General features: G+C 51.5%; 1 protein-coding gene across 1 annotated transcript; it reads left to right on the top strand.

Moving 5' to 3' along the window:
* Window positions 1-9,638: 9,638 nt before the first annotated feature.
* Window positions 9,639-26,032, top strand: TACR1 (tachykinin receptor 1). Its single transcript, XM_068421615.1, has 5 exons — window positions 9,639-10,039; window positions 19,661-19,855; window positions 24,850-25,000; window positions 25,307-25,503; window positions 25,741-26,032. Exons 1-5 carry the CDS (start codon window positions 9,639-9,641, stop codon window positions 26,030-26,032), a joined length of 1,236 nt encoding a protein of 411 aa, XP_068277716.1.
* The last annotated feature ends 312 nt before the right edge of the window (window positions 26,033-26,344 follow it).

Below are 26,344 nucleotides of genomic sequence, written 5' to 3'. Positions count from 1 at the left end.
AGTAAATAATTGGAGCAGGAGGCACAGAGACAACGGCGCACGTGGCTCTAGACGCCAGAAAGAAGGGGCTGTAGAACATCAGATCTGTCCACCCAGCACTGCTTTGTACCTTTAATTAAACAGCGGCAAACGTTGGTATGAGCTGCATACCTTCTCCTTAATTAATTCATTAACTGCACCAGACCCTTCTGCCTTCAGAGCGTCACCCTTGCGTCTTCCAAAAAGTGATTTTGAGAATAATAAGAAAAAAAAAAGAACAAGAAAAACCCCACAATTTCATTTCCAGTAGCAAAAGTCCACTTGATTTTCCTCCTCGACACACGTCTCTGCCCTGCAGCGGCTCCTCACCTTTTCATATCGCCAATTCACACGCTAATTCCTCTCTCCCCATCAGCTGCTGTCAAGAATTATTCTTCTTTCCCTCTTTTATTGACTTTGGAGCTGTTAACACAAGAGTTTTCCTACTCAAAGCGATTGCTCACCTCTCATTCTGTTTGACCAACACATCCCCAGCTGTGCTTATACAATCTCAACTAAATTTCAAGCTGGAGTTATTTACGAGCATCAGCATAAATTGCATTTTGGGAAGGGAGGGAAAGAAGGGAACAACCACAGCTAAAATAGATTAACCACTTTTTTTTTTTTGGAAGCAGCTAGAGAGCAGGATGCAGTTTAGCTCATGCTAAAACACTTTGGGCAAGTTTTCTTTATGATTTATCCACTTAAGGCTTAGCTGGAGAGAAGGGCTTTCCAATCCACATGTACCTTTTGCTACTAGTCCATTCCAAATCCCAGAATCAATGAGGTTGGAAGAGCCCTCTGGGCTCATCGAGTCCAACCATTGCCCTGACACCACCATGGCAACTAGACCAGGGCACTAAGCGCCATGTCCAGGCTTTTCTTAAACACATCCAGAGATGGTGACTCCACCACCTCCCTGGGCAGCCCCTTCCAATGGCTAATGACCCTTTCTCAGAAGAAATGCTTCCTAATGGCCAACCTGACCCTCCCCTGGCAAAGCTTGAGGCTGTGTCCTCTTGTCCTATCGCTGGTTGCCTAGGAGAAGAGGCCGACTCCCACCCCGCTACAACCTCCCTTCAGGTAGTTGTAGACTGCACTAAGGTCACCTCTGAGCCTCCTCTTCTCCAGGCTAAACACCCCCAGCCGTTCCTCGCAGGTCAGACCCTCCAGACCCTTCACCACCTTGGTCGCCCTCCTCTGGACTCGCTCCAACACCTCAACATCTTTCTTGAAGTGCGGGGCCCAGAACTACACCTCCAGCCCTGTTGTCTTTGTAGTTAGAGGCTCCATAACACAAACCCACCCAAAGCTCCGGTTTTCCTTGAGTCCCAGAATCTCTTTTGAGGATGTTTAGCCTTAATTTCAGGACAGCATCCTTCCCACACACATCCCCAGATCCCCCATTGCCTCCAAATTGAGGATGTACACAGCAAACATCCTTTTCCTAACAGCTTGGCATAAAAAAAACCCCACTTTATCTCCTGGAAGGTTGTTTCCCAGCAGCTTCAGTATTTCCACCAAGAAATAACTGCAAGAAATCCCAGCCAGGCAAGCGAGCTGGACCCAAAATACACGTGGGCTATCAATCTGCAATGGAAGAAGGGTGTTTTGGAGCTAATTTGGGGGTAGAACAATACCAGCCAATTAAACCACAAAAAAAAAGCAGCATTAAAACAAGAGTCAGTGGTTTGCATACAAAAAGGCCACGAGAAGGAGTTGTATTTCTCAGCTCAAAGCATCTCTTGCAGCTTTTATTTGCACAGCTCGCTCCCTCCAGCCCCTGGGGTCAGAAGGATGGAGTTTCATACAGAAATAGCCTTCTGCGAGGACGCATCTCTCTCTCTCTCTCGAGTCCTCTGGTAAAAGCCGATCTGAATCTCACTTAATATTGCATCCTTGCAAAGAGGATGAATTAAGAGGTTCTGGGAATTGAAAATAGTTTAATTAGCTACTGCTTGGTCTAGGGCTCAGCTCATTAATTCATTGACAGCTAAGGAGAACTAGCAAAGAGGGTTTTACTGGAGGAGATGATCATTTGTAACCACAAATATCACGAAGACAGCATCACTGCCGTCTTTTTTTACGTGACAAGCAATAACTGGAGCTGCAAGAAGTGTTTGCAAAACAAATTCCTCTGCAACCACCACCTGGATCGAGTTTGCCAGGGCACCCAGCAGCCCCAGGCTTTGACAAACTTTACAACCCCACTGTTAAATTCACCCAGTTTACAATAATCAGAGCCAAGCTACTAATGAGCCACAAGAACTATTTTTATTTAGTATTTGCAAGCGTTTGCTCTCACCTGACCTCCTTGTGCCACCCCAGCTCCATGGCATTAGGCCGTTAGTCCAATGGGACATTGTTAATTTTCCCAGCCCCAATAGCATGAGGGTGCTCAAACAGGGACCCAGAGTGGTGGGGAACTGCCATCCTTGGAGATGCTCAAAGCCACCGAGACATGGACCTGAGCAAGCTCATCTAAGCAGCCCAGCTTTGAGACCTCCAGGGCCTTTCCCACCCAAATGGTTTGCAATCCTCACAAGGAAAAGCTGGAAACAACTTCCCTGGAGCTGGACACCATCAATCCCATCGTCATTCAGCCCATCCATCTAATGATGTCTATCTGAATGGGTCCTTCAAGGCCCCTGAGGCTGCTCTCCCACAGAAAAGATGACACATGCTCCTAGAGCAGCAAAGCTGGAGGAGCTACCCACCCCTGTGCTGCATTTGAGGTTGGCCTCAGCATGGAAACCTGGGTGGAGGGGGAGGAAGAGGTGAGAAAACACAGGGGTTTAAGTCACCCAGAAAGCCTACAGTCTCAGCTTTCAGATGCTAAACAGAGAGCAACCAGAATCCAACACCACGAGAAAACATCTAAGAGGAAGACAACCACAAAGAGCCCAGAGACAGGATGGTCAGAAGACACCGAGTCTGGTTTCACCTACTGCATTGGTCACCCAAGGCTCCTCACCTCTCCACGTCACTCCTGTGACGGAGGCAAACACCAAAACCCCCTCGTTTACAACCCAAGAGGGTCTTGCCCATCACTGTAGGCCATTTCCCAGGGGTGCACTCGGCTGGAGAAGCAAAGCCAAATCCACATTTCAAGTGCAACAATGCAGAGGTGGGACAAGGCCAAACCTATCAGCTCCTGGAAGATTTTTTGGGGGAGAAAGAGGAGGAAACATCCCCCCTGGGGTTGAAACACACCTCCAAACCAGGTCTGCTCTGGGGTGCCCACAACCATGTTTTGCATGCTCTGCTTTACCACCAGCCACCCCTTGCAAGGCCGGGAGCGTTGCTAGGACACCTGTGCCAGGCTTCAGCGATTTTGGGCTGAAGATGTGTCAAAAAGCAGCAGGAGGCTCTGAAAAAGGAGGGAGAAATTAAGGAGCAAGCTGTCGGGGAGAAGCACAAGCTGCCTGGAGGAGCCCGGCACTCAGGGCAACACAAACATCATCTCCATTTCTCCTTTCCATTGGGAACTGCTCTTTCCATTTGGGGCAAAAGACCCAGGAGGAGGCTGGCCAGTCCCTGCATGCTTGGGGATGTGCCAAAGCAGCACCAGCTCCACCTTCTTTACCCCTTAAACCTGCACACAGGCTATTTTTGATTCCTTTAACCTGTTTCCCCCCCCATCATTAAGCAGCATCACCAGCTAACAGAGAAGTGAGGGGCAACCCTTCCCTCTCCTGGTCTTTTGGATTCCTCTCTGCAGCTCACCACTAAGAGACAAACCTGCCATTTCCATAGCAAATTGCTCCTCCATCAGCTCTTCTTGCAAGAGGTCACAGCTGGTCTACTCATCCCCATCCTAGTCATGACTGTTGGGCAGTCAGGCTTAAGAAATATGAGTCAGGACCTTTGAGGCAGGGTAAGTAGCAGCAGCCCTAAATCCTGCCCGCAGTCAAAGCCCTACAGACCCCTCAACTTCTGCACTGCCAGCTCTGAAGTTCAAAGCAGAGATATTTTGCCTGGGGCAGGGGAAAAGGCTTTTGAACTTCCACAAAGGCTTCTGAAGAGCACAAAGATGGGTTATTCAGCCACACATCCAAAGCATTTGCTTAGGCTGGGCATGTCAAGCCTAAAATAATAAAGCTAAGCCAAGATTTGAGCCTTCTTCCACTTGACATTGAGAATAAAGAAAGCATATGAGGGGATGGAGAGGAACAAAGCCTGCAATGAACCCCCCCAGGCATCTTTTAGGGAGGTGGGAAGCTAAATTGAAAAGAAGTTTCAGCAGAAAACACTTTGAGCCAAATCAACTGTTGCTGGTGAGAACCTGCATTTAAAGTAAACAGCAAAACTACCTCAAGCTGGATTAAATCAGCAAATAATTACCTACAGCAGGAGAGAGCTGCTCAGCAGCCCATGCCCAGGCAGAGGCTATTTCAGCATTCCCAGCCAGGTGCTAAATCAAACCCATCACTAAAAGTTTGGGATGGCTCCTTCAGGAACCTGCTATCAGATCCTCCTGGATCAGCATTTTCCTTCCCCTGCTTATCCTGCTGTCTCATATCACATAGCAGCAAACAAAACTCTGTGTTTTATTTTGCTAGTGTAGGTTTTGCTTTTTTTTTTTTCCTGTATAATCCCTGTTATTTTCTCCTCTCACACTCCAAAATCCAGGACTCCTCCAGCAGCACTACGTGGCTCACTGCCACTGCAGGCAGCTTCGGGGTCACAGCACTGTCAGTAGGTTGACTTAATTATAAGGCAGGATTTTAAAACCCCATCCCAAGTCACTTAACCTGGGGCAGAGCTCAGGCTCCCCAGTATGTTTTCTTACCAACCCACATCTCCCCAAATTCACAACTCTCTCTGCTGGCCATTCCCCCATCACTGCATCCCTTAAGGCTGTGATTTTGGTGGCTATACAAATCTCTAGCACGATTCGGGGGGGTTTGCCCATCCCTACCTGCAGCCTTAGGGTTCTACAGTGATGCAGAGCTGCAAAAAAACACCCTGGTTTATCCTCCCTCTTGTCTTGCTTCTACAGCCCAGAGCTGCTGCGGTCGCACAAGGACCCTGTTGCAACAGGGAGGCTGCAATGCAACACTTTTAGGCATTTTTTAGCTCACATGTGGGCTTAAATCCATACCTAAGAGCTCCCTCAGTCTAGGAAGCTACAAAAGTCAGCACCAGTATAAAGCAAACACACAACACTCCCTTATTCACCAGCTTCAGAGTCACATCGCTGATCCCCACCACATAACACAGCTCTTGCTGGGGCAGAAGGTGACTTACAGAGGAGACAATCAACCAAAACATCCTCAGAGACCTCATTTCTAAGGAAACCATTTAACACATTCCTTCTGCAAGGGCAGGAATTTTAAAAAACCTGCTCTAAAGGGCTTTGCAAAGATTTCACACTGCCGCAGCACTGGCCTAAACAGAGGGGCTTCAGCACCCAGCTCCTCTTGCACAGTGCAGGCTTCCTCCCCGTAGAAATAAACCCCATCTCCAACAAGGGGACTTCACCCACCTCCTGCTAAAAAAACATAAAGCAAACTTACATTTAGCAAAGCCACCACAGTTTGGAGCTCCACAACCTTCCTCCATCCTGCTTTTGAGTCTCCAAAGCACAAGGAGCTACAGCCCAAAGCTACCTGGGAGCAGGAAGAGGACTCGTTAATTAACAAACCACCTCAACCTGGGAAACACCAACCACCTGCAAAACGCAGCTCCCAAAGCCGAGCTCAGCTGAGCTCAGTTTAAAGCTGAGGCAACAGCACAGGGGAAGGTGGGGAGCTTGAAGAAGCGTGCGCTTGCACACACGCTTGTGCAATGCATCTTGCAGGAGGCAGCTTGTTTCTGGAGCTTTTAGAGTGTATGATTTCCAAATTAATCACGAGGAGCTGCTTGGCAAAGTGAGTTATACCTGCTGGCGGAGAGCGAAGCATCCAAGCGCTGCTCGGTGCTGTGGAAAACGGCTCGTGCGGCTCCTCGCTGTCCCTTCTGCGTGCACAGGGGCGCAAGGACAAGCTGCTTCCCTCCTCTGCTTGAGGGATGCTCCAGGGCAGATGTTGCCTTCTGGATCCAGCTGTTTTAAGGAAAAGACATTACTGCCTTGCTGGGTGCAAGCTGCTGTCCCCCACTGGTGCCATCCCCCAAATTTAAAGCCCAGCTTGATCCACTTGCCCTTATTTTACCCAGGCAAGAAGCCATGCAGACACCTCTGCTGGCAGCTTGCGAGGGATATTTATTGTTTAGGGCCTGCAGCCACGTTCTGGGGGGGTGGCAAAGCTCGAACCTGTTCCTGGTGTTGCTCGTGCCTGGCTTTCTGCAATGGGGAGATCACAGAATCCCAGAATCAATGAGGTTGGAAGAGCTCTCTGGGCTCATCGAGTCCAACCATTGCCCTGACACCACCATGGCAACTAGACCAGGGCACTAAGTGCCATGTCCAGGCTTTTCTTAAACCCCTCCAGAGATGGTGACTCCACCACCTCCCTGGGCAGCCCCTTCCAATGGCTAATAACCAGATGGGGTCTAACCCTCTGGCCAGGGTGAATGGAGGAGCCAAAACCTCCGAAGCTGGAAAAACACCATCCCTGATGGTTCCCTGAAGGACGAGGGCAGTTTTTCCTCCCAGATAACCACGCTTTGTGCATTCTTGATGTTAGGCCGGCCCCGGGGACTCTGCTGGGAAACCTCTAGCGTAAGAGGTTCCTGTCCTTGTGGAAAACACAACAGGAAAAGGCAAGGTTTTCTCCAGCTGCCAGTTACAAAGCCTTTCTGTGCGCTCTGAAAGGGCTGACGATGTACATGAAGGTGTACGAGCGTCCCCGGGGATAGGGAGGAGGGGGCTTGTTGGCACAGCCCAGTGCCTTCACGCCCAGAATAGCACTGGCATCTTCATGGGGACCCGCAAGCATTAATTAGTTGTCAAAAGCTTCCAATAATCTGTTTGCTTTTGCCGAGCAATAAATACATCTGTTCTCCCTCATGCAGGTTTCCATCCTAGGATGGATTGATTGATTTTTGCCTTTTAATGCAATCTCTTCCAAGAGAAAGAAAACGTCCCCTTTGGGTGAAATCCCCGCTGGACAACCCAACCCTCAGCAGCCTGAACATGCTGATACACCCATGACCCTGCTTGGGTCGAGTTATCAGGCTGCATTTCAATTCCTTGCACGGCAGCAGCACAGGAAAAAAAAAATAGCCTGTTCTTTTCAACAGGAGCGTGCAAAGGCATTGGCCCCTTTTTCCTAACGGGGAAACTGAGGCAGGAGGCAGGGACGTGCTCTCTCTCAGCCCTGCAGTGGTCCTTGGGGTGATGCTACCAGCTTGGAGCAATTTGGGGCTGGAGGGAATGGGAAAGGGTTTGCTGGGGTGGGAAAGGATCCGTTGGGGTGGGCTGAGACGGGCGCTAACGTTGGCCCCACCTGCCAGGGTGTCCCCTCCTTCGGGGCTCGTCCTTTGCCACATTTAAAGCAATGCCCCAAAAGAGCCTGACAAGGAGGGGGCAATTGGCAATGCCATGCCCAGCAAAGCCTTCCCCAGCCCCGCAGCCTGCTCGCCGGTTCCTCCTCCTGCATTTTTAGGCAATGCTGCCATCGAGTGGTCCAGGAGCATCCGGGTGTGGGAAGAGCGCTCGGCCACCAGCCTGGACCCCTCTACAGTCACCCAGGCAGCCCCTGCTCCCAGGGCTGCTGGGAACACGGAGACCGTGGTCAAAATAGATCTCCTCCTTCACCCACCCTGGGGTTAAAAGGCTCAGTCTCACTTCAGTAACTGACCTGGTGTCGGGGACTAAAGGATTTTCAGTCCCTCGGGCTTCCCTAAGGGCTTGCTCCGGTGTAAGAGCCGAGCATCCTCCCTCCACGACGCTCAGCTGTGCAATTCAAACCCGAACATCTCCCAGTTTTCGGGGAGCCGCAGCTTTACCTGGGAGCGGTTTCTCCACCTCGGTGCTCCTCTTCCACCAGTTTGGGAGGCTACATCCCGAGAAGGAGCATCCTTCAGCAAACAGGAGGGACGCGCTCAGCTTTTCGAGGCGATTTTCCTCTTGGTTGGCACATCCCGAGGGAAAACCAGCTCTCCTGGCAGGCAGCAACACAGGTGTTATTTTTTTGCCCACACTTGGCAATAACACAACGCCGGAGGAGTAAGTTAAAATCACCCTTGTCTGGTGGATATTATAAACCCGGACTGGGGGAAGGTGCGAATCTCTGCAGTTTAATTAGATTCCAACAGCTTATTCACAGGAGAAAAGAGTGGTTTTTCGCAGAGGAGAGTGGTTTTTTGGGAGCTGCGTTTGCTTTAGGAGCGAAGGGGCACCGAAACGTCCTGTTTGTGGTGGTCGGAAGCTGGTCGCACCGGAGGGGGAAGAGCTTTTCCTTCTTCTTCCTTTCCTTCATCGTTGGAGATGAGCAGCACTCGCCAACCGCAATGTAAAGCTGTTTGGAGAAATCCCACAGATGTTAGAGTGGAAAGTTTTATAATATATAAATATAATATAAAGAAGCTTTATGATTATCAGCAGGTTTTAAACTCCCTGGGGAATTTTTAGAGCGCTTTTGGCCCAGATGCCTGTTTGCCCCCCCCAAAGGGTGCAAAGCACAGGAGGGCAAAGAGGTTGGAGATGGGATGAGGAGGCGAGAAAAGGGGGGGTGAGGGGGTACGGGGAAAGCCGGGGGCTCCTGCCCGCGGGGGAGACGGCACGGGGAGGGGGGGCTGCAGCTCTGGAGCCCCCCCGGGCAGGGCGGAGGGGACCGGGGGGGATGGAGGGGGGGGGGCCGGGGGAGGGCTCTCCGGGCCGGCTCTGCCCATCGCTCGCTGGCACCGCCCGCGCCGCTTAGAAAAGCCCCGATCGTGCCTCGCCCGCGGCAGCCGGCTCCGCGGCACCGGCTGCACCCCGAGCCCCGCTCCGGTCCCGAACCGGGAGGGACCCGCACCCCGAACCGGCCGCACCCTGAACCGGGAGGGACCCGCACCCCGAACTGGCAGCACCCCGAGCCCCGCTCTGGTCCCGAACCGGGAGGCACCCGCACCCCGAACCGGGAGGGACGCGCCCCCTGAGCCCCGCTCCGGTCCCGAACCGGGAGGGACCCGCATCCTGAACCGGCTGCACCCCGAATCCTGCTCCGGTCCCGAACCGGGAGGGACCCGCATCCTGAACCAGCTGCATCCCAAGCCCGAAGGGACCCGCATCCTGCTCCGGTCCTGAACGGGGAGGGACCCGCACCGGCTGCACCCCGAACCGGGAGGGACCCGCATCCTGCTCCGGTCCTGAACGGGGAGGGACCCGCATCCCGACCGGGCTGTGCCCTGAATCAGGAGGAATCTGCACCCCGGTGACGCTGCAGCCAAGCCCAGAGGGACCCGCACCCCAAACCAGCTGTGCACCCCAGTCCAGCCGTGCCTGGACCAGGAGGGACCTGTGCCCTGAACCAGCGGTGTGCCTCGACATGGCCGGGCACCCTGCTCCAGCTGCACCCCAAGACAGAAGGAACCTGCACCCCAAACCAACTGCACCCTGAACCAGGAGGGACCCGCACCCCGAACTAGCCGTGTGCTCCATACTTGTACCCTGATCCTGCTGCACCCTACACCAGGAGGGACCTGCACCCCAAAGCACCCGTGTGTGCCCGGGCCGGCTGCATCGTGGTGCGATGGATAACGCTCTGCCGCTGGAAGCGGAGCTGGAGCACCAGTGGCTACTCAACGCCTCCCTGAACGAGTCCTTCGCGAACCAGTTCGTGCAGCCCCCATGGCAAGTGGCCCTGTGGGCTGTCGCCTACGCCCTCATCGTGGTGGTGTCGGTGGTGGGGAACGTGGTGGTGATGTGGATCATCCTGGCTCACAAGAGGATGCGCACCGTCACCAACTACTTCTTGGTGAACCTGGCTTTCGCCGAAGCCTCCATGTCCGCCTTCAACACGGTGGTGAACTTCACTTACGCCATCCACAACGAATGGTATTATGGGCTGCTCTACTGCAAGTTTCACAACTTCTTCCCCATTGCCGCCGTCTTCGCCAGCATCTACTCCATGACGGCCATCGCCCTGGACAGGTGAGCTCTGAGCATCAACCCCCAAACCCTCGCCGGCACCCTGGGCTGCCTCCACCTGGGTGCTGGGCTCAGCTCCGGCTGATCTCTGGTCATGGGAGAATATTGCAATTAAAATAAAGCTCGTTTTGGTAAAAGAGAGCTAGAAATAATCCCCCTCCCCGCCCTGGTTGCAGGTGAATCCTTTGTCAGCTCTGCGAAAGGAGCTCGAGAAAAGGCATAGTAACCCCCGTGCGTGTCAGTAGCATCTTGGGTGTGCATTTGTAGCATCGCTGTCCTCTCCCTTCCCAGCTCCTCTGCAGAGCCATCCATTCCTTTCCCCACCTCCTCATTTAAAAGAAAATTCAATATTTAGCACAAAACTGCATCACCTCATAACACAAAATACACGCCTGCGTCGGACGTGCCCCCGCTGCGCTGCAGGAGCTGTTTTGTGTCTCTTGGTCTGGGTTGGGGACCATCTAAGGAGCCTCGGAGAGAAACTCAGGCTTGGGAAAGGCGTCTTGACTTGGCGGGTGCGTGTTGTCACGTTGCGTGCCGGTGTGCGCCCCTAAACAAACCCACCTTGATTTTATTGGTGGGGGTCAAGGCACAGAGGTAGGTGCCAGGGGTTTCTCTTGTTGAAGCTTAGTTGGTTTTTTTTTTACTGCCTGGTCGCTGCCCGATGGCTGGGGGCTTCCGGCAGAGCGAGGTCCCGCTTGCATTTTGCCGTGATCAGAAGTTCAGACAGCGGGGTGAGATGGAACAGGGGATGAGCCGGGGGTTGAGGGACACAAAACAGCCACGCACCGAGCACCTCCACTGCAGCTCCCCTCTCTTCTCACCCTCTCCAAGAAATCTTTTCTTTGACGGCATTTTCACACCAGCGCTAGAGATAAATCGAGGCTCTCAAACAGCTTTTGCACTTCCCTCTCGAGTAGCAGCGTTTCAAGTGCAACAGATTTTTCCAACACAACATATTTCCCGAAGACAGCTCGGGCTCTGCAACGCCTCTTCTTGGTCCTTCTTCCCAGGGAGTAAAAGACATTTTGGCTGGGGATACGCGCGAAGGGGAGGGAGGAGATTCGCGTTGCCGTATGCCAGCACATTTTGAGCTGATGTCTAAGTGCTGCACAAACTGGCACGGATATTTTCCCTACGAGAAATTATAGCGCTGCCACAACTCACTCACTGACAGCTTGGGAAAGGGAGCTCGAGATGGATGATGCTCTCTAAGTCAGTAAAAACAGGCTTAGGTTTTGTTCCGCTCTGGAGTGGTTACAAGACCCTCTCCTCGAAATAAATCGGACGTAGCCAAGCTCTCATACCAAAGATGTGAGGAGAATTAAGGCAAGAATAAATAAAAAGAGGAATCTCTGTGCCTACCTGATAGTGTTGCTGGCTCTGTTTCAGGAGCATCTGTGTTTCGAGGATATTGGGGAGCAGGCAGCAAAGTCCCTTCCAGACTAGGATGAATTAGAGAGATTATATATTTTTTTTTGTTTAATAGTTCAGTTTTTAGCCTTAGATCCACACCCTGGAATAACCAGAAAAGCAAATCTGCCAGGGGAAGCTGGAAAAGCACATATAAAATGGGGAGCAAAGGCAGGTCTGGGAGGCTGGGGCTGAATTTTGGGGGGGAATTGGCATTTCAAGCTTTCTTCTTGCATCTGCAAACCCTTAACAGAGGCTTGGTTTTCCCATGGCTGGGCTGCCAAACCCCTGCGTGCAGGCTTGGCTCGCCCACACCAAGAAGGACCCTAAGGAAGCTGCAGCCTCAGTGTGCAAAAACCTCCTGCACAGAGCTACCTGCTGCATTTCTTGGCTCCAAATTTCCAGCGAGGTGGGAAAGTGGGCAGGTGAAGGCAGCAAAGCCCATCCTCTGCTCCTCCAGGCAAGCAGCACCCAGCATCACCTCCAAGCGCTGGAAAATTGCTTGTTTTCCTGTGTTTGAGACCTCACAATAGCAAGTTAAATGCATGAAATGCAGGAGCCTGTTCCAGGAACCCAAAAGGGCAAAAAAAAAAAAAAAGCTGTGTGGGAACAAGGAAAGCAAGTACCTGAATTCGGAGCAGCAGAGCCAGGTAGGCTCAGCAAATCGGGTTGTATTCACAGCCAGGACATATCTGAAATCAAACACGACTGCAGTTCTGATTTTCATCAAAAACCAGGAAAGCAGAACAGAATGTGCCTCGTGTTCCCACGCTGTATTAAGCCATTTATCAGAGAGGCTGGATGCGGGGTCTGAGGGCTCGGAGGAGCGTCAGCCTGCAGATTGCTCCCCTAAATCATCCCCGCTTGTGCTTTCCACAAGCAATTTCCAGAACGTCCTCGCCGGAGCGTACGAAACCGCCTTGGAAAGACTCAGCACAGCCATAACAGAGTCGTTGAGAGAACAAGCGGAGAAGTGGGTTTGATTCTCCCAATCAGCTTTTTTTTTTTGCAGGACCTGCCCATGGGTTTGCACAAGGAAAAATCAAAAAAGCTTTTGCTTGAAGCTAGACCATCCGCTCCTTCCCCACGACCTATTTCAGCCTGGGCACAACCAGTGTGAAAAAATAAAAAGAAGGTAATCCTTCTAGCGAGTGTTATTCTGAACCCTGCAACAATGGCAGGAAATTCAGGAGTCAAGGCTGGTAAAGTCTGCTCAGGAAAAGCCATGATGCTGCTTCTCAGCATCCTGCACAAGTGGGGGCCAAACAGCTCGCTTTGGCACTATAAAATTTGCCACGTCCTTCGGGTTTGGGTGTATCAGTGCCCGAGCGCATCACATATCCCCTTCCGGCTTCAAATGAATGAATTCACTTGGAAGAGAGAGACAGAAAATCCTGGTTTTTTCCAGTCCTCCAGGAAAAGTGAGAGCCCAGCAGTGCCCGTGGTGAGTCCGAGCTAATTTGCAGAGAAAAACTTCAACTCCAGACATCCCTGAGTTGCAGTATCTATGGCACATGGGATCTCAAAACTTCAAATGAGCTGAGCTGAAAACACCACAGCCTGAACAAGTCCTGATGAGATGGGTGAAAGCCCTGCCGTGAGCTCAGGGTGAAGACAAGACTGGGCAGCACTGAGGCTATTCAATTAAAGCGATCTCCCTCTTTCTGCCAAGACACCTCCGCTCTAAAGCAGCTGTAAAAGTGACATAGGGTGGGACTCACCTCCTGCAACTCCTAGAGCAACCTCCACCAGCACCGACACTGCCAGATCAGAATCACAGAATCAACCAGGTTGGAAGAGCCCTCTGGGCTCATCGAGTCCAACCATTGCCCTGACACCACCATGGCAACTAGACCAGGACACTAAGTGCCATGTCCAGGCTTTTCTTAAACACATCCAGAGATGGTGACTCCACCACCTCCCTGGGCAGCCCCTTCCAATGGCTAATGACCCTTGCTGAGAAGAAATGCTTCCTAATGGCCAACCTGACCCTCCCCTGGCCAAGCTTGAGGCTGTGTCCTCTTGTCCTATCGCTAGTTGCCCGGGAGGAGAGGCCGACTCCCACTTCAGCACGCAGGGCTGGGCAATCCAACTGAGATCTTCTTTAGATTCTCTTTTTTATTTCCAAATAAGTTATCAAATTATATTAGGTGTCTTAAGACGCATCCATTTGCCAGCAGGAGCTGCAGAAGAAACATCAAATCTGCGAACCTTCATTCACCACCGTGGCTCCTAAAATTGTTAGTCTGCAACCGAGACCTGTTAACATCTCCCCAACCCCATATTATTTGCAGTAGAAAAACTGGCTTGGAAAATTATTTACTGCTTGTAAGCTGGAACTCCCAGGTTGGATGAACCAGCTGAATATCAGGAACAGCTCAGCGACCCCATGCCTTCCCCGAGGGATGATTACTGCAGAAAGAAACCCTCCGGAGAGGACAAATTACATCAGTACATAGACAGATTAATTAGTCATTTACACCCTAACATAGCACCAGGGTTGGTTTGGTTTTTTTAATCTTGACTTAATGGATTTCTGGGGTTTACAGAGCAGGACTTTGATCTGCGCCTGGCGCTGTGTAATCTTGCTCTGCTGGGATGTGATTTGGAGGATGGAAGAGCAAGGGGGAAGCGAAAGGAGCCCAGGTTTAGGGCATTGCCTACACCCCAGCTAGCAAAAACTGAAGCAGCTTTTTGCATTCCCAAAAAATCACTAAACACAGCAAAAACCCTACGAACCTGCTGGATACCCAGTACGGAGCTGGCTCGAAGTGTTGATTTCCCAGCTGGGGGACAGGGACGGACAAGGGAACCCCTTAGTAAGGGGTCACTCGTCAAGGCTGGTTTATGTCCCTGCTCCCAGCAGCAGTCTCTGATCTGATGGGTATTAACTGGAATTAATCCCCCCCAATACCCACTAGATACGAATTCAGCTTGTCCAAAAATACATCACATCTTTTTTTTCCCTCCTTTCCTTTGGAAAGAAGAGGGGGGCTCGAAATTCTCATGGCAATAAATATAGAGCTAAAATGAATTAGCGACAGTTTGGTGGCTGGGAGATGCAGAAGACTCAGGTTCTAGACAAGCTTTTGGGGTGATCACGGGGCTCATCTGCGAGCTGGGCACTGGCACAAGCCACTGTAGGAGTTTGAGGGCCCCTGGTGAGATATTTGGGTTATCCAATGGCTTTCTTACTTTATTTCTTAATTTATTCTTAATTCCTCAATGGCCCTGTGGGAGCCACCCACGCACTAAGAGCACCAGGTCTCGTGGGTCACCAGCCCTGCATTTCGTGGGATTTTTTTGTTCTCCTCTTCACTCTCCAGCTATAAACCAGCGCCAGGACTAATCGGTCGATAAGGTCATATAGGTGCCTCGAATAAGAGCATCTGCAAAGCCTCTCGGCAAGGCTGGGTCGTGCTTTGGGTCCTCCTCTCCCATCCCACCCCAAATGCGATGAATGCAGGAGGGAGCTCTACGCCTTCTTAACAGCCTGCTGCAGCTAACTGGGGTTTGATCCTCTTGCGCCTGCGTTTGGTTTTTAAAACTGAGCACACCCGGGGGGTTGGCGACGCCAAAGGTGCTGTGCAAGAAGGAGGGGGGGGTTGGGTGGGGGGTTGTGCTCAAAGGTAATCTCAAACTGCTTCCAAAAAGGAAAGATGCTGGGTTGTATCGGTGCTCCAAGGAAACGCCGGTGAGAAACCTGCAGCCTCCTGCTTTATGAAGACGCTTTGCCGAGCGTGGAGCATCGCTCTGGTCTCGGGGCAGGAGCCGCCCGTCCCTCGGTTGGGATGGTCGCTGGTTTATGTCAAAGCAATAAACAGGAGGAAGCAGCTGTTTGCGGCGCCTTCATCCCCAGCGTCGTGTTTCAAGCACGCAGGGCTCAGCTAACCTCCTCGGCCGTCGTCCAGATACGAGGTATTTGGGGCTTCACTATGCAAACCTGTTTGAGGGACGGTGTGTTTGCATCCACGCTGTTGCGACACAATCCTCGGAGAAAGCAAAAAGGCAGGTTTTTCCCTACAGAGCTTTTTGTTTCTTGGATAGGACGGACCCAGAGCTGAGCTGGAGGTGTTTGACCCACCTCAATCCAGGGTATCTGCTCCGACTTGGTCGCAAACTCCCCCGGGTCTGACTCTGCACTAAACCCCTCTTTGCTCAGGATGGGAAATCGTTGTGCAATAAAACACCCAGCACAAACCTGCATCCTCTTGGTTACTCATCTCTTATCTGTCGTATCCTTATTACTTACTGAAGCAGATAAAGAAACTCTGGGATGAAAGACGCTTCATAAATTTTTGCTATTACATTAATCTCATCTCCATGAGGGTGGAAACAACTGTGTGATGTTAGTTATCCAGGCAGACCCCCGATCTCCACATGCAATTAATAGATGGCTACACTGCCTCAAATGCAATATCTATTTGATATGCTCGGAGCTACCCTGGTACAACGCTGTACTCAAATACTGTTGTATCATCACTCCCCAAAACACAAAAAAATATTTAAACAGCAGCAAACTGCATAACTGAAAGGAGAGCAACTGCAGCTCGTTTTATTTTGAGGAACAGGTATCGTTCAATCTTCCCAACCCAACACCTTCAGCAAACAAATGGCATTCCCGGTGCTACCCCCATGCACAGGGAACAAAACCTTTCCCAAACAGAGGAAATCTGCCCTTAAATCCTCAACCAAGAGCCAATTCTTTATGAAAAATCAGGACTCAAAGACCCCACGGTGGTTTGTCAGCCGCCGCAGCGGCGAGGGGAGGATGCTCACAGAGGGACGCGCTCCTCTTCCTCACCTCCCGCAAACAACCGCCCCCAACAAACCGCAACACCCCATTTTTTTATGGACAGGAAAACCACCCTCTTGAACAGCAGAGGAAAAAATAATAAATCTCTCTAATAGGATACAGCATCTTAGGGAGATGGGCGGAGTGGGGCCACAGAGGCACTTAGCGAGGAGAAGTATGAGCTAATTAACTCATTAGCCTTGCTATTGAGAGCCCACTTCTCACCGGCACGGCCGAGCCGAGGAGGGCAGCGGCTTCCCGGCACTTAAGCTCTGACCGATGCCTTTTGTGCCCAGCGCTGCCAAAACCACACACGGGGCCAAAACACCCGCCAGCACCTTGCAGACACCCCGGGCATTGCAGATGCATCCCGTGCCCGCGCTCTGCCTTTCCATTTGAACACAAACTCGCTCGTATTAATAAAAAATAATTAGCAAGGGTGGTTTTTTTGCTGAACAGCAAAGTCACGATTGTCACGTCATTTTTCTTCCCTGCTAAGAAGTGATTGATGGAGGTTTGGCTGCAGAATGTGCCGCAGCCTGGCCTGGGAGATCGAACCTACGTGGAGGGGAGAAGACAACCCGGAGGTACGGGGTTGCTTTTCTGCTTTGCGTTCGCTCGCTCGTAAGGAAGGTTTTAATTCAGGTTATCCAAAACCCCGTCGTAGAAACGCACCCCAGGGGAGGGTTTGGCTCCAAACTGAGCAGAATTGCAAGAAAGCAAACAGGCTTTTTGGGACCCGTGTTCTGGATGCAAAAAAAATATCCAGTGGTGGCAAAAAAACCTGAAAAACCCCAAAATTCAAAGACAGGAATACACCAAACCTGTTGGGTAGAGAAACATGGAAAGTCCAACCAGTCTGGAGGGAAATAAGAGTTATTTGAGCACAACGGACCTGGCGCTGGAAGGTGGCAAAAGAAACTGCTTTGCTCCCTGTACTGATGTTTCTCCACCCCAATACAAGCAAGATGGTGGCTGTCAAGCAAAGGGGAAAAAAAAGGGAGCAGTTATTAAAATATTAGGACAAATTTCTGCTTAGTGCTACAATTATTTTATAATTCTACAATATTTTAATATGAAATAATGGTCTAATTATTTTCATGATGTTTGTACATCTCCATCTATCTCCAGCGTTTTTATGGTCTGTAATACCAGCTCCTCCAAGCAGCCCAGACTCTTTTTATTACATTTTCTTTCTTCCCCATCAGAACCCCCATCTGGGAGAACTGTGATTATTCCCATTTTTAATCCTGATGGGCAGCTGAACCCAGAGCATCCCCAAGGGAATATTTCAGAGGTCTCTAGGGACTGATGGATGGGGAATTGCTGCCAAACAAAAGGATTTGGGGCCAGTTTTCCCCAAAGCACCACTACACCTTGCTCCCTCCTACCTCCCTGACCCCCGTCCTTGCAATGCCAGCGTGGTCAGATGAATTTTGCCATCTCCTTTCCACCACGAGACAGCGTTGCAGACAAGTGGATGGCAGTTGGAAAGGTCTCTAGGTGATGCAGTTTGGGTTTAGTTCATCATTATGGCGATTATTTTGATGTTTTATCAATCACGTGGGCTTCTGCAGCTGCAAAGTGCTTTAAAACGATAAGGAAAGTCCTCTGAAATGCACTAGAAGAAAACAAGGTCGGAGGTGTAAAAGCATTTCTGGCTGGTTGCAATCAAGCGCTGGCTTTGCTTTCCAGAGGTCTCAGCCTCAGATGTTTCTCCAGGCAAGTATTTCAACAGAAACAGCTCAACTTTTGTGGAAATCCCCCGTTTTCCACCGTTTGCATGCTTGAGCTTGAACCGTCAGCTCGAGCACCAGCAGCAAACTCGAGCGTGTCGGCTTCTTGCTACTTGGGAGCATAAACTCAGGGTAACCCACTCAGAACGCCATGATAAAGCCCACCCAAACCTCATGCAGCTCAGCAAACCCGCTACTGAGAGGCTCAGCCAACACCAGGCATTTGAAGGATGAGGAAGAGGAAGGAGACGTGTCCTGGGAAGCTGATCACGGTCCGACAAAGGGAAAATGAGAAATGTAGATGCAGAACCCCCCAGACCTCGGTGCATCGGCAGCCGCTGTGCCAGAGCATCACTAACACCTCCTGTGTATTTATGTATTAATCAATCAAGTTGGAAGAGCCCTCTGGGATCATCGAGTCCAACCATTGCCCTGACACCACCATGGCAACTAGACCAGGGCACTAAGTGCCATGGCCAGACTTTTCTTAAACCCCTCCAGAGATGGTGACTCCACCACCTCCCTGGGCAGCCCCTTCCAATGGCTAATGACCCTTGCTGAGAAGAAATGCTTCCTAATGTCCAACCTGACCCTCCCCTGGCCAAGCTTGAGGCTGTGTCCTCTTGTCCTAGCGCTGGTTGCCTGGGAGAAGAGGCCGACTCCCACCCTGCTACAGCCTCCCTTCAGGTAGTTGTAGACTGCACTAAGGTCACCTCTGAGCCTCCTCTTCTCCAGGCTAAACACCCCCAGCTCCCTCAGCCGTTCCTCGGCGGTCAGACCCTCCAGACCCTTCACCAGCTTGGTTGCCCTCCTCTGTACTCCCTACATCTTTGTCCCTGCAAGTGGCCACCCGAAAATGCAACACGGAGTATTTGCCATCTATGAAAAAATTAAAAGAGAAAAAAACCTGTCCATCCTCTGAAAGGAGAAGGGATGAAGGGAGAAGTAGAGGAGGCTGCAAATGCTTCAGGCGATAACACACGCAGAGCTTGTGTTTCTCCTCTTCCCGAAGCCTGACGTGGAGAGCGGGGGGGAAATAAAATGAGAAATTTGTGATGTTCTCACTTAATCCTTCCGGCGCTGCTGCCAGCTTCGCAAAACCAGATTTGCAGAGAGATAAATTCAATCCGCCTCATCACCACCAGAGCTTCCCTCGCGTGTGACGACTGATGTTTGGGGGAAAGAGCCCACGAGCCAGGCAGATACAGGTGGCATCTCGGATCACCCATCCCACGCTGGTGCAGCACTCTTATTTTTGGTGCTCCTCCTGTAACACTTGGCACTGGGATCTACCACAGAGAGACAATTTTGCGCGGGTGCAAAACTACCGGGTGCTGCCAAAGCGGCTGCTGCCAGACGTCGCAGCTGGCTTTGTACAAATTGGTCTTTGCAGAAGCAGCCGGTCGCTGGTTGCGTTAGCAAAGCTGTTTTTCAGCTAAAAGTCAATAAGTGTCTCAAATCTCGAGGGTAAGATGCTGCAAGAGAATTAGAGCATTGGCCAGGGAATCCTCCATAACGGGATTATTCGATGCCGTTTGCATCGTGCAGAGTGAGGGGCTGCCAGGATGCATTAAGGGGGTGTCAAAAGTACGACCCCCACGCACGGGAGATCTAAAACAGCCCCAAAAGCTGCAACATTGGGGCTTTCCAGCCTTGATTTCTCTTTTTCCCACCTTGCAGGTACATGGCTATCATCCACCCGCTGCAACCCCGGCTCTCAGCCACCGCCACCAAGGTGGTCATCGGCGTCATCTGGCTCCTGGCTTTCCTGCTGGCTTTCCCCCAGGGTTACTACTCGGTGATGGAGGAGCTGCCGGGTCGGCTGGTGTGTCTGGTGGAGTGGCCGGAGCACAGCACCAATGTGTATGGAAAAACGTGAGTTGAAGTTTTCTGGCGGCGGGGACAAGTCACTGTACATAAAAACCACAAAAGTATAAAAAAAAACAGGAAGTGAAGAATATGGGAATGGCTCAAAGCTCCTTGGGCTGGGGCAATCCTCCCCCTACCCTAAGCGAGGGCCAGTGCTGCGTAGTTGACAGTAGCAAAATCTCCATCTATATCATCTTGGGGCACATTAATGTTAATTAAGGTGAGTTTAGTCCTGCTTGTGGTCCAAACGTTGCCCCATGCTGTGCCACGCTCCCTGCCCTTCTTGGATCACAGAATCACTGAGGTTGGAAGAGCCCTCTGGGCTCATCGAGTCCAACCATTGCCCTGACACCACCATGGCAACTAGACCATGGCACTAAGGGCCATGTCCAGGCTTGTCTTAAACCCCTCCAGAGATGGTGACTCCACCACCTCCCTGGGCAGCCCCTTCCAATGGCTAATGACCCTTGCTGAGAAGAAATGCTTCCTAATGTCCAACCTGACCCTCCCCTGGCCAAGCTTGAGGCTGTGTCCTCTTGTCCTATTGCTGGTTGCCTGGGAGGAGAGGCCAACTCCTACCCCGCTACAACCTCCCTTCAGGTAGTTGTAGACTGCACTAAGGTCACCTATCAAGGATGCTCATCCTTGAGGGAAACTCATGTAAAACTATGAAGATGCAACATTTTGGCTGTGGGGACAGGGTCTGCATTGCCCCCAGGGGCTTATTCGTACACACCAGCTTTTGCACACTGGCTTTTGCAGCACCTTTCCTGCAACCCATATCTCTAAAGGCTTCCTGGGGCGAGAGTTATTCCTGCAAGAGGTAAAATAGGGTTTTACCGGGGGTGTCTTCACCAGGCAATAACAGAAAAAAAAATAGTTTGGGATTTACCGACTCCAGATGCCCCAAAATTCACTCGACTGCTCACTCACGGCATCAGCTCAGGCTGGGAGGCAAACACTGGGCTAGGAGGGCTCGGCAGGAATCTCTTTCTTTCCCACTAAGGTGCCGGCTAATTAAATTTGGCATTTCCAAAGGGTCCGGGCAACCCCGCTGGTCTGCCAGCGCAGCGGTCCTCTGTGGTTTGCTCTTTGAAGCCCGCGAGTCACGTGGCGAGTTAAATGTCATGCATTAAGGAAAAGAGAGAGGGGGGGCAAAAAAAGGCATTTGCGATCTCCAGTCCCGTGGAGCAATGAATTAGGGCTGTGAAATTGTGCTGAAGCCAAAGCAGGGGACACACACGCAGAAAGAAGTGTTTAAAGCCAACCTGAGCCTGGCGAAGGTCTCTCTGCAAGACAAATGAGATGAGTTTGCCAGTCAGCAGCGTGCGGCGGGTTGCAGAGAGCTGGATGGTGTCATTTATTATCTTTTTATTTGCATCGCAAGGCAGCTACGGCAAGAACTAAGCTGGGGCTGGCCCAGCTGATCTCCAGAGGTGTTTTCCAACCTTAATTATTCCGGGCCACCGTGATAAATACAGCCAGAGTGAAGAAATGCCACTGGCTTAGACAGCTCACGTGGCTGGGATGGGGCTGAGCCCCCCGGGACCAAAGCAGCAACCGGCACGAGCACCGGGCCTGGCTTTGACAGATCATTTGCCACTCGGCTGTACGCCGTGGCCGTCGAGAGAATGAATCCAAGAGAAAAATGCCACCATTAACCTATGAATGATTTGCCGCTGGAAGCTGGGCGCCGCTTCAAAGCCTGAGCATCCCGTGCTCTTCGGCGAGGCAGGGGCTCTGCAGACAGATGAGGGCAGCCAGATGCTAAGCAGAAGCTTTTAAATAACCAAACTCCAAATATTTAGAGGAGATCGAAAAGAACTTGCAGCTCAACAGCGTCTCTCCAAACTACGCGAAACCCACTTGCCCAGCGCAGAGCCCGGGATGTTATTTTACTGCCCCAAAATAACTTTGCAGGGACAGGTGGTTGGGTCACTGTCAAACTCCCTCCCCTGCTCCACGGCCTTGGTGCAGTTATTTAAGGAAGGCGCCGTTGGCAGCCGGCTTGTTTGCAATGCCGTGATGAAAAACAATAGTATTTTTTTAGTTCATAGTGAAAATAGGGGACTTGGGGGTCCTTTCTCTTGGCAAACGGAGCCCAGAAAGCACAACCCCGGCATGCGGAGGGTATCAGAGACAGGGATGTGCACGTGAGGGTCTTTTTCACTGGGAAAATGTGCCCGTTCTCAGCCTGCTCGTATGGGGGGAAGCGGACAAAGACCTTGGCCCGGGGGAGATGCTGTGTCTGCAACAGGAACCGGAGATTCAGCCCGATTCGATTCAGCTCAATTCGATTCAGCTCGATCCGATTCAGCTCGATCCGATTCAGCTCGATCCGATTCAGCTCGATCCGATTCAGCTCGTTCCGATTCAGCTCGATCCGATTCAGCGGTTCTCGCTGTCGCTAACCACCAATTCCCTCTCCCACTTTTGGTTTCGAAATAGGTGTCCGATCTATTCCAATTTCATCAGCTGCCGTTTCAGTTTGTTAACAGGCTGAGAGAGCTGGGGCTGTTCAGCCTGGGGAAGAGAAGGCTCCAGGGAGACCTTCTAGCACCTTCCAGTGCCTGAAGGGGCTACAGGAAAGCTGGAGAGGGGCTTTTTACAAGGAGAAGTAGTGAGAGGACGAGGGGGAACGGTTTTAAACTGAAAGAGGGGAGACTGAGATGAGATCTGAGGAAGAAATTCTTTGCTGTGAGGGTGGTGAGACCCTGGCCCAGGCTGCCCAGAGCAGCTGTGGCTGCCCCCTCCCTGGCAGTGCTCAAGGCCAGGTTGGATGGGGCTTGGAGCAACCTGGTCTGGTGGAAGGTGTCCCTGCCCGTGGTGGGGGGTTGGAACTGGATTATCTTTAAGGTCCCTTCCAACCCAAACCAGTCTGTGATTCTATGGTTAAGGGGAAAAGTCGCTCCACTCGCCAGCTTCTCTGGGAGATAACAGCCCACAGCAACTGTCTGAGCCTTGCAAAGCAAAGTGAGATGGCAGCCTCCTTCTCCAACATCACTGTCCCATAACTCCTACGGGCTCCTCCATCCTATACAAGACCCTAAATCCCCACACCAACGACCTTTAACTTACAAAACCCAAGCCCTCTCTAAGCGCTCTGATCCTGCAATCCTTGTACACAGAATGACATACGGATGGTTTCACATGGAAACTGATTTTCAGTGCCCAGGGTCCAAAAAAACACGTCCCAGGGCTCTTTGGAAATCCCTGGCCTTACCATGCCCAGGCAGCTCTGAAAATACGCATTGATCTTGCTTACGTTATCTGACAGCTCCTCTGGGGCATTTCTGCTGCTGTTTGCAGCTGGTTTAAGACCCTGCATTACATGGGAACCACAACAAAATCTTCATCGCGGAGCCACAGAGACGCCTCTTTAATTAGCAAAATAGAAAACAGCCCTACAAAATCCAGCTCAAATGCGATTAGCGCTGGGCGAAGAGGAGAACAAATGAAATTGCAGGTACAAAACGAGGAGGAGATGGCGTGGCAGCACGGGTCCGGGGCCAAGCCCGGTCCCTGCGGGAGTTGCACCAGGCACGAGCCTGACCCATTCGTTACACTTTGGAGATATTATTCAATCAAAGCTCCCAGGAGGACGAGCGAGTGCGAGAGCGGAGCGTGGCTACAGGGCCTGGACTGCCTTGAACAGATGCATTCGAGCCAGGCACGCACCCCAAAAATGCATGCAAAGACCCTAAAGCTGCTGGAAAAAAATTACCTCCTGACCTGGCGGCACGAGTGATGATTTCTTCTCCCAGGCAACCAGCGCCAGGACAAGAGGACACAGCCTCAAGCTTGGCCAGGGGAGGGTCAGGTTGGACATTAGGAAGCATTTCTTCTCAGCAAGGGTCATTAGCCATTGGAAGGGGCTGCCCAGGGAGGTGGTGGAGTCACCATCTCTGGAGGGGTTTAAGACAAGACTGGACATGGCCCTTAGTGCCCTGGTCTAGTTGCCATGGTGGTGTCAGGGCAATGGTTGGACTCGATGAGCCCAGAGGGCTCTTCCAACCTCATTGATTCTGGGATTTGTAAGCCGGCCCCGTACAATCCAGCCGCATTTCTGCACCACCATCTCTAATCTTTCTGCAGGGTGGAGAGGTTTTTGCAAGCTACGACGGTAGGAAGGAACCTGCAAGGTCAAACTGTCCATCCTCATCCTGTTTGTTAAACACAGCATATTTTTTTTCCCTTTTCAAACCAGCTACTATTTAATACAAATCCTTCACTTAACCCACTGCAATTCCAGTGGCTATTGCAACCTGCCGCGGCTCCACCGACTTCACGACAAAACAGTCTCACGCCTGTGCTAACAGTTTAATCCAGATCATCTCATTTGACTTTGGACTTACTTATATCTGTTATAAACAGACACAAAGAACCTGCCCTTTCCACGAGCCTGGAGAACCTCCCCAGCTGCTGAATTCACAGAAAAGTTTTAATAAACCTCCACGCCAAGGGTTTGGGTTGTGTTTTTGGGGACTGGGGTTACACCTTGTGTCACCTGCTAAACCAATAGTGGACCAGGATTTAGGCAAGCTGCATCCAAGACCCAGTGTTTGCCCCACAGGGAAAGCCTTTATTTCTTCAGCTTAATATTCCCATCCTTTATATGTCAAAAAAACCACATTTTCTCCTGCTGGACTGCCAGATAAGAGGTGTCATAAGAGCAATCGTTCATCTCTAGGATAATTTGGGATGTAAATAGAGTAGACGTGAGAGTAGAGCCACTTCAGGTAAAACATCCTTGCCTTATGAAGGTAACACAAGTTCTTCCCTGGCCTCTACATCCCATCCCAGGAGGGTGCTTGGATGGAAAAGGCTGGCAGCAGAGGCTTGGAAAAGATTGGGGTGAAAGCAGGGAGTCCTTCCCAGCCCGAGGTCTGCAGGCAACGTGTCAAATTCTCTTTGCCCCTGTGAAGCACTTTGCCTTCAAGTTTGCAAGAAAAAGAGTGAACAGGTAGAGGACACGCCCAACGACCATCATTTTTTTCTAGGTATCACTTCTGCATGACCATCCTGATCTACTTCTTGCCACTTCTGGTGATAGGATGTGCCTACACTGTGGTTGGCCTCACCCTCTGGGCGAGCGAGATACCCGGCGACTCCTCCGACCGCTACCACGAGCAGGTCTCGGCTAAGCGGAAGGTAAGGAGCTTCGAGCACGGTAGGAGCCATCGTTCACGCCCAATCCCAACTAACCACAGCCAAAAATACTTCATTAGGGGTGGAAACAGGTCAGGACTTGTTCCATGATTGTTGCTAATGGAGCGGAGTGTCCTCCAGACGTGTGTCCTCCATGAACGCGCATGGTTTAACCAAGGTGTTGACCACGTGTTCCTGGTTGGAAGGGTCTCCAAGGCAAAAAGAGGTGGCCCCTTCTGGAGGGTGACAGCTCACCTGTGGGGTGTCCAACAGATGACTTTGCTTTCCTGCCCGCTCTTCTCCTCACAGGTAGTGAAGATGATGATCATCGTGGTCTGCACGTTCGCGCTGTGCTGGTTGCCCTACCACATCTACTTTACCCTGCAGTATTTCAACCCCGAGTGGTACCTGCAGAAGTTCATCCAGCAGGTCTACCTGGCGATCATGTGGCTGGCCATGAGCTCCACCATGTACAACCCCATCATCTACTGCTGCCTCAACGACAGGTGGGTTTCGAGTGACTTTTGGCAGCATCTTGGTGCAACAGGGAGGGGAGGAGGGCAGGTATCAAAACAGTCCCAACTCCTAATTGGGACTTTTCAGTGGTTTTTTCCTCCTCCTAGTGAAAAGTAGCATTTTTTGGTTGTTTTTAGCAGTGCTTAGCTCTTTCCACCCTAGTGAGGTCCTTTTGCCATCTCCACATCCCTCACCCCTGCTTTTCCCCATCTCTTCCGTCCCCCCAGGTTTCGCGTGGGTTTCAAACACGCATTTCGGTGGTGCCCGTTCGTTAGTGCCGGTGAGTACGAGGGCCTGGAAATGAAGTCAGCCAGGTACCTGCAGACGCAGAGCAGCATGTACAAGGTCAGCCGGATAGAGACCACCGTGTCCTCGGCGGTTGGCGCGGCTGAAGAGGAGCTGGAGGAGAGCAGCAAGGCCAAGCGTCTCTCCATAGACCTGACCTCCAACGGCTCCTCCCGCAGCGACTCCAAAACGGTCTCCGAAAGCTTCAGCTTCTACTCCAACACGCTCACCTAAGCGGCTCCCCGACTTCGTCAGCCACTCACAAGGGTGCCACCATCCCCCTTCCCTCACTGGGATGCTCCAGCACTCAATCCACCCAGTGTCAACATCCCGGTTTGTGATGTGCCAGCTTTTTTCCACGCTGTTTTACCATCTCTTGCTGTGCTGCTCGCTCGCCATCCTTGGTGGAGCAAAAGCTTTGGATTAGTTTCATGTGCTCCACCATGGCTTGTGTCCGAACACAAGGGAGGTTTGGCTGGCCTCCGCCTTGCTCGCTGCCTGTCCAACCCACCACGTGCCGGGCGGGTGGATAGGATGCAGAAATGG

This window comes from Nyctibius grandis, chromosome 33, assembly GCF_013368605.1.
Source record: "Nyctibius grandis isolate bNycGra1 chromosome 33, bNycGra1.pri, whole genome shotgun sequence".
NCBI classification, from domain to species: domain Eukaryota; kingdom Metazoa; phylum Chordata; class Aves; order Nyctibiiformes; family Nyctibiidae; genus Nyctibius; species Nyctibius grandis.
This window is presented reverse-complemented; position numbering and strand designations above follow the sequence as displayed.

Coding starts and splice junctions, on each gene's coding strand:
- TACR1 (XM_068421615.1), top strand. CDS start 9,639: ATGGATAACGCTCTGCCGCTGGAAGCGGAGCTGGAGCACCAGTGGCTA. Junction 10,040..19,660: donor ACGGCCATCGCCCTGGACAG/GTGAGCTCTGAG, acceptor CCCACCTTGCAG/GTACATGGCTATCATCCACC. Junction 25,504..25,740: donor TACTGCTGCCTCAACGACAG/GTGGGTTTCGAG, acceptor CCGTCCCCCCAG/GTTTCGCGTGGGTTTCAAAC.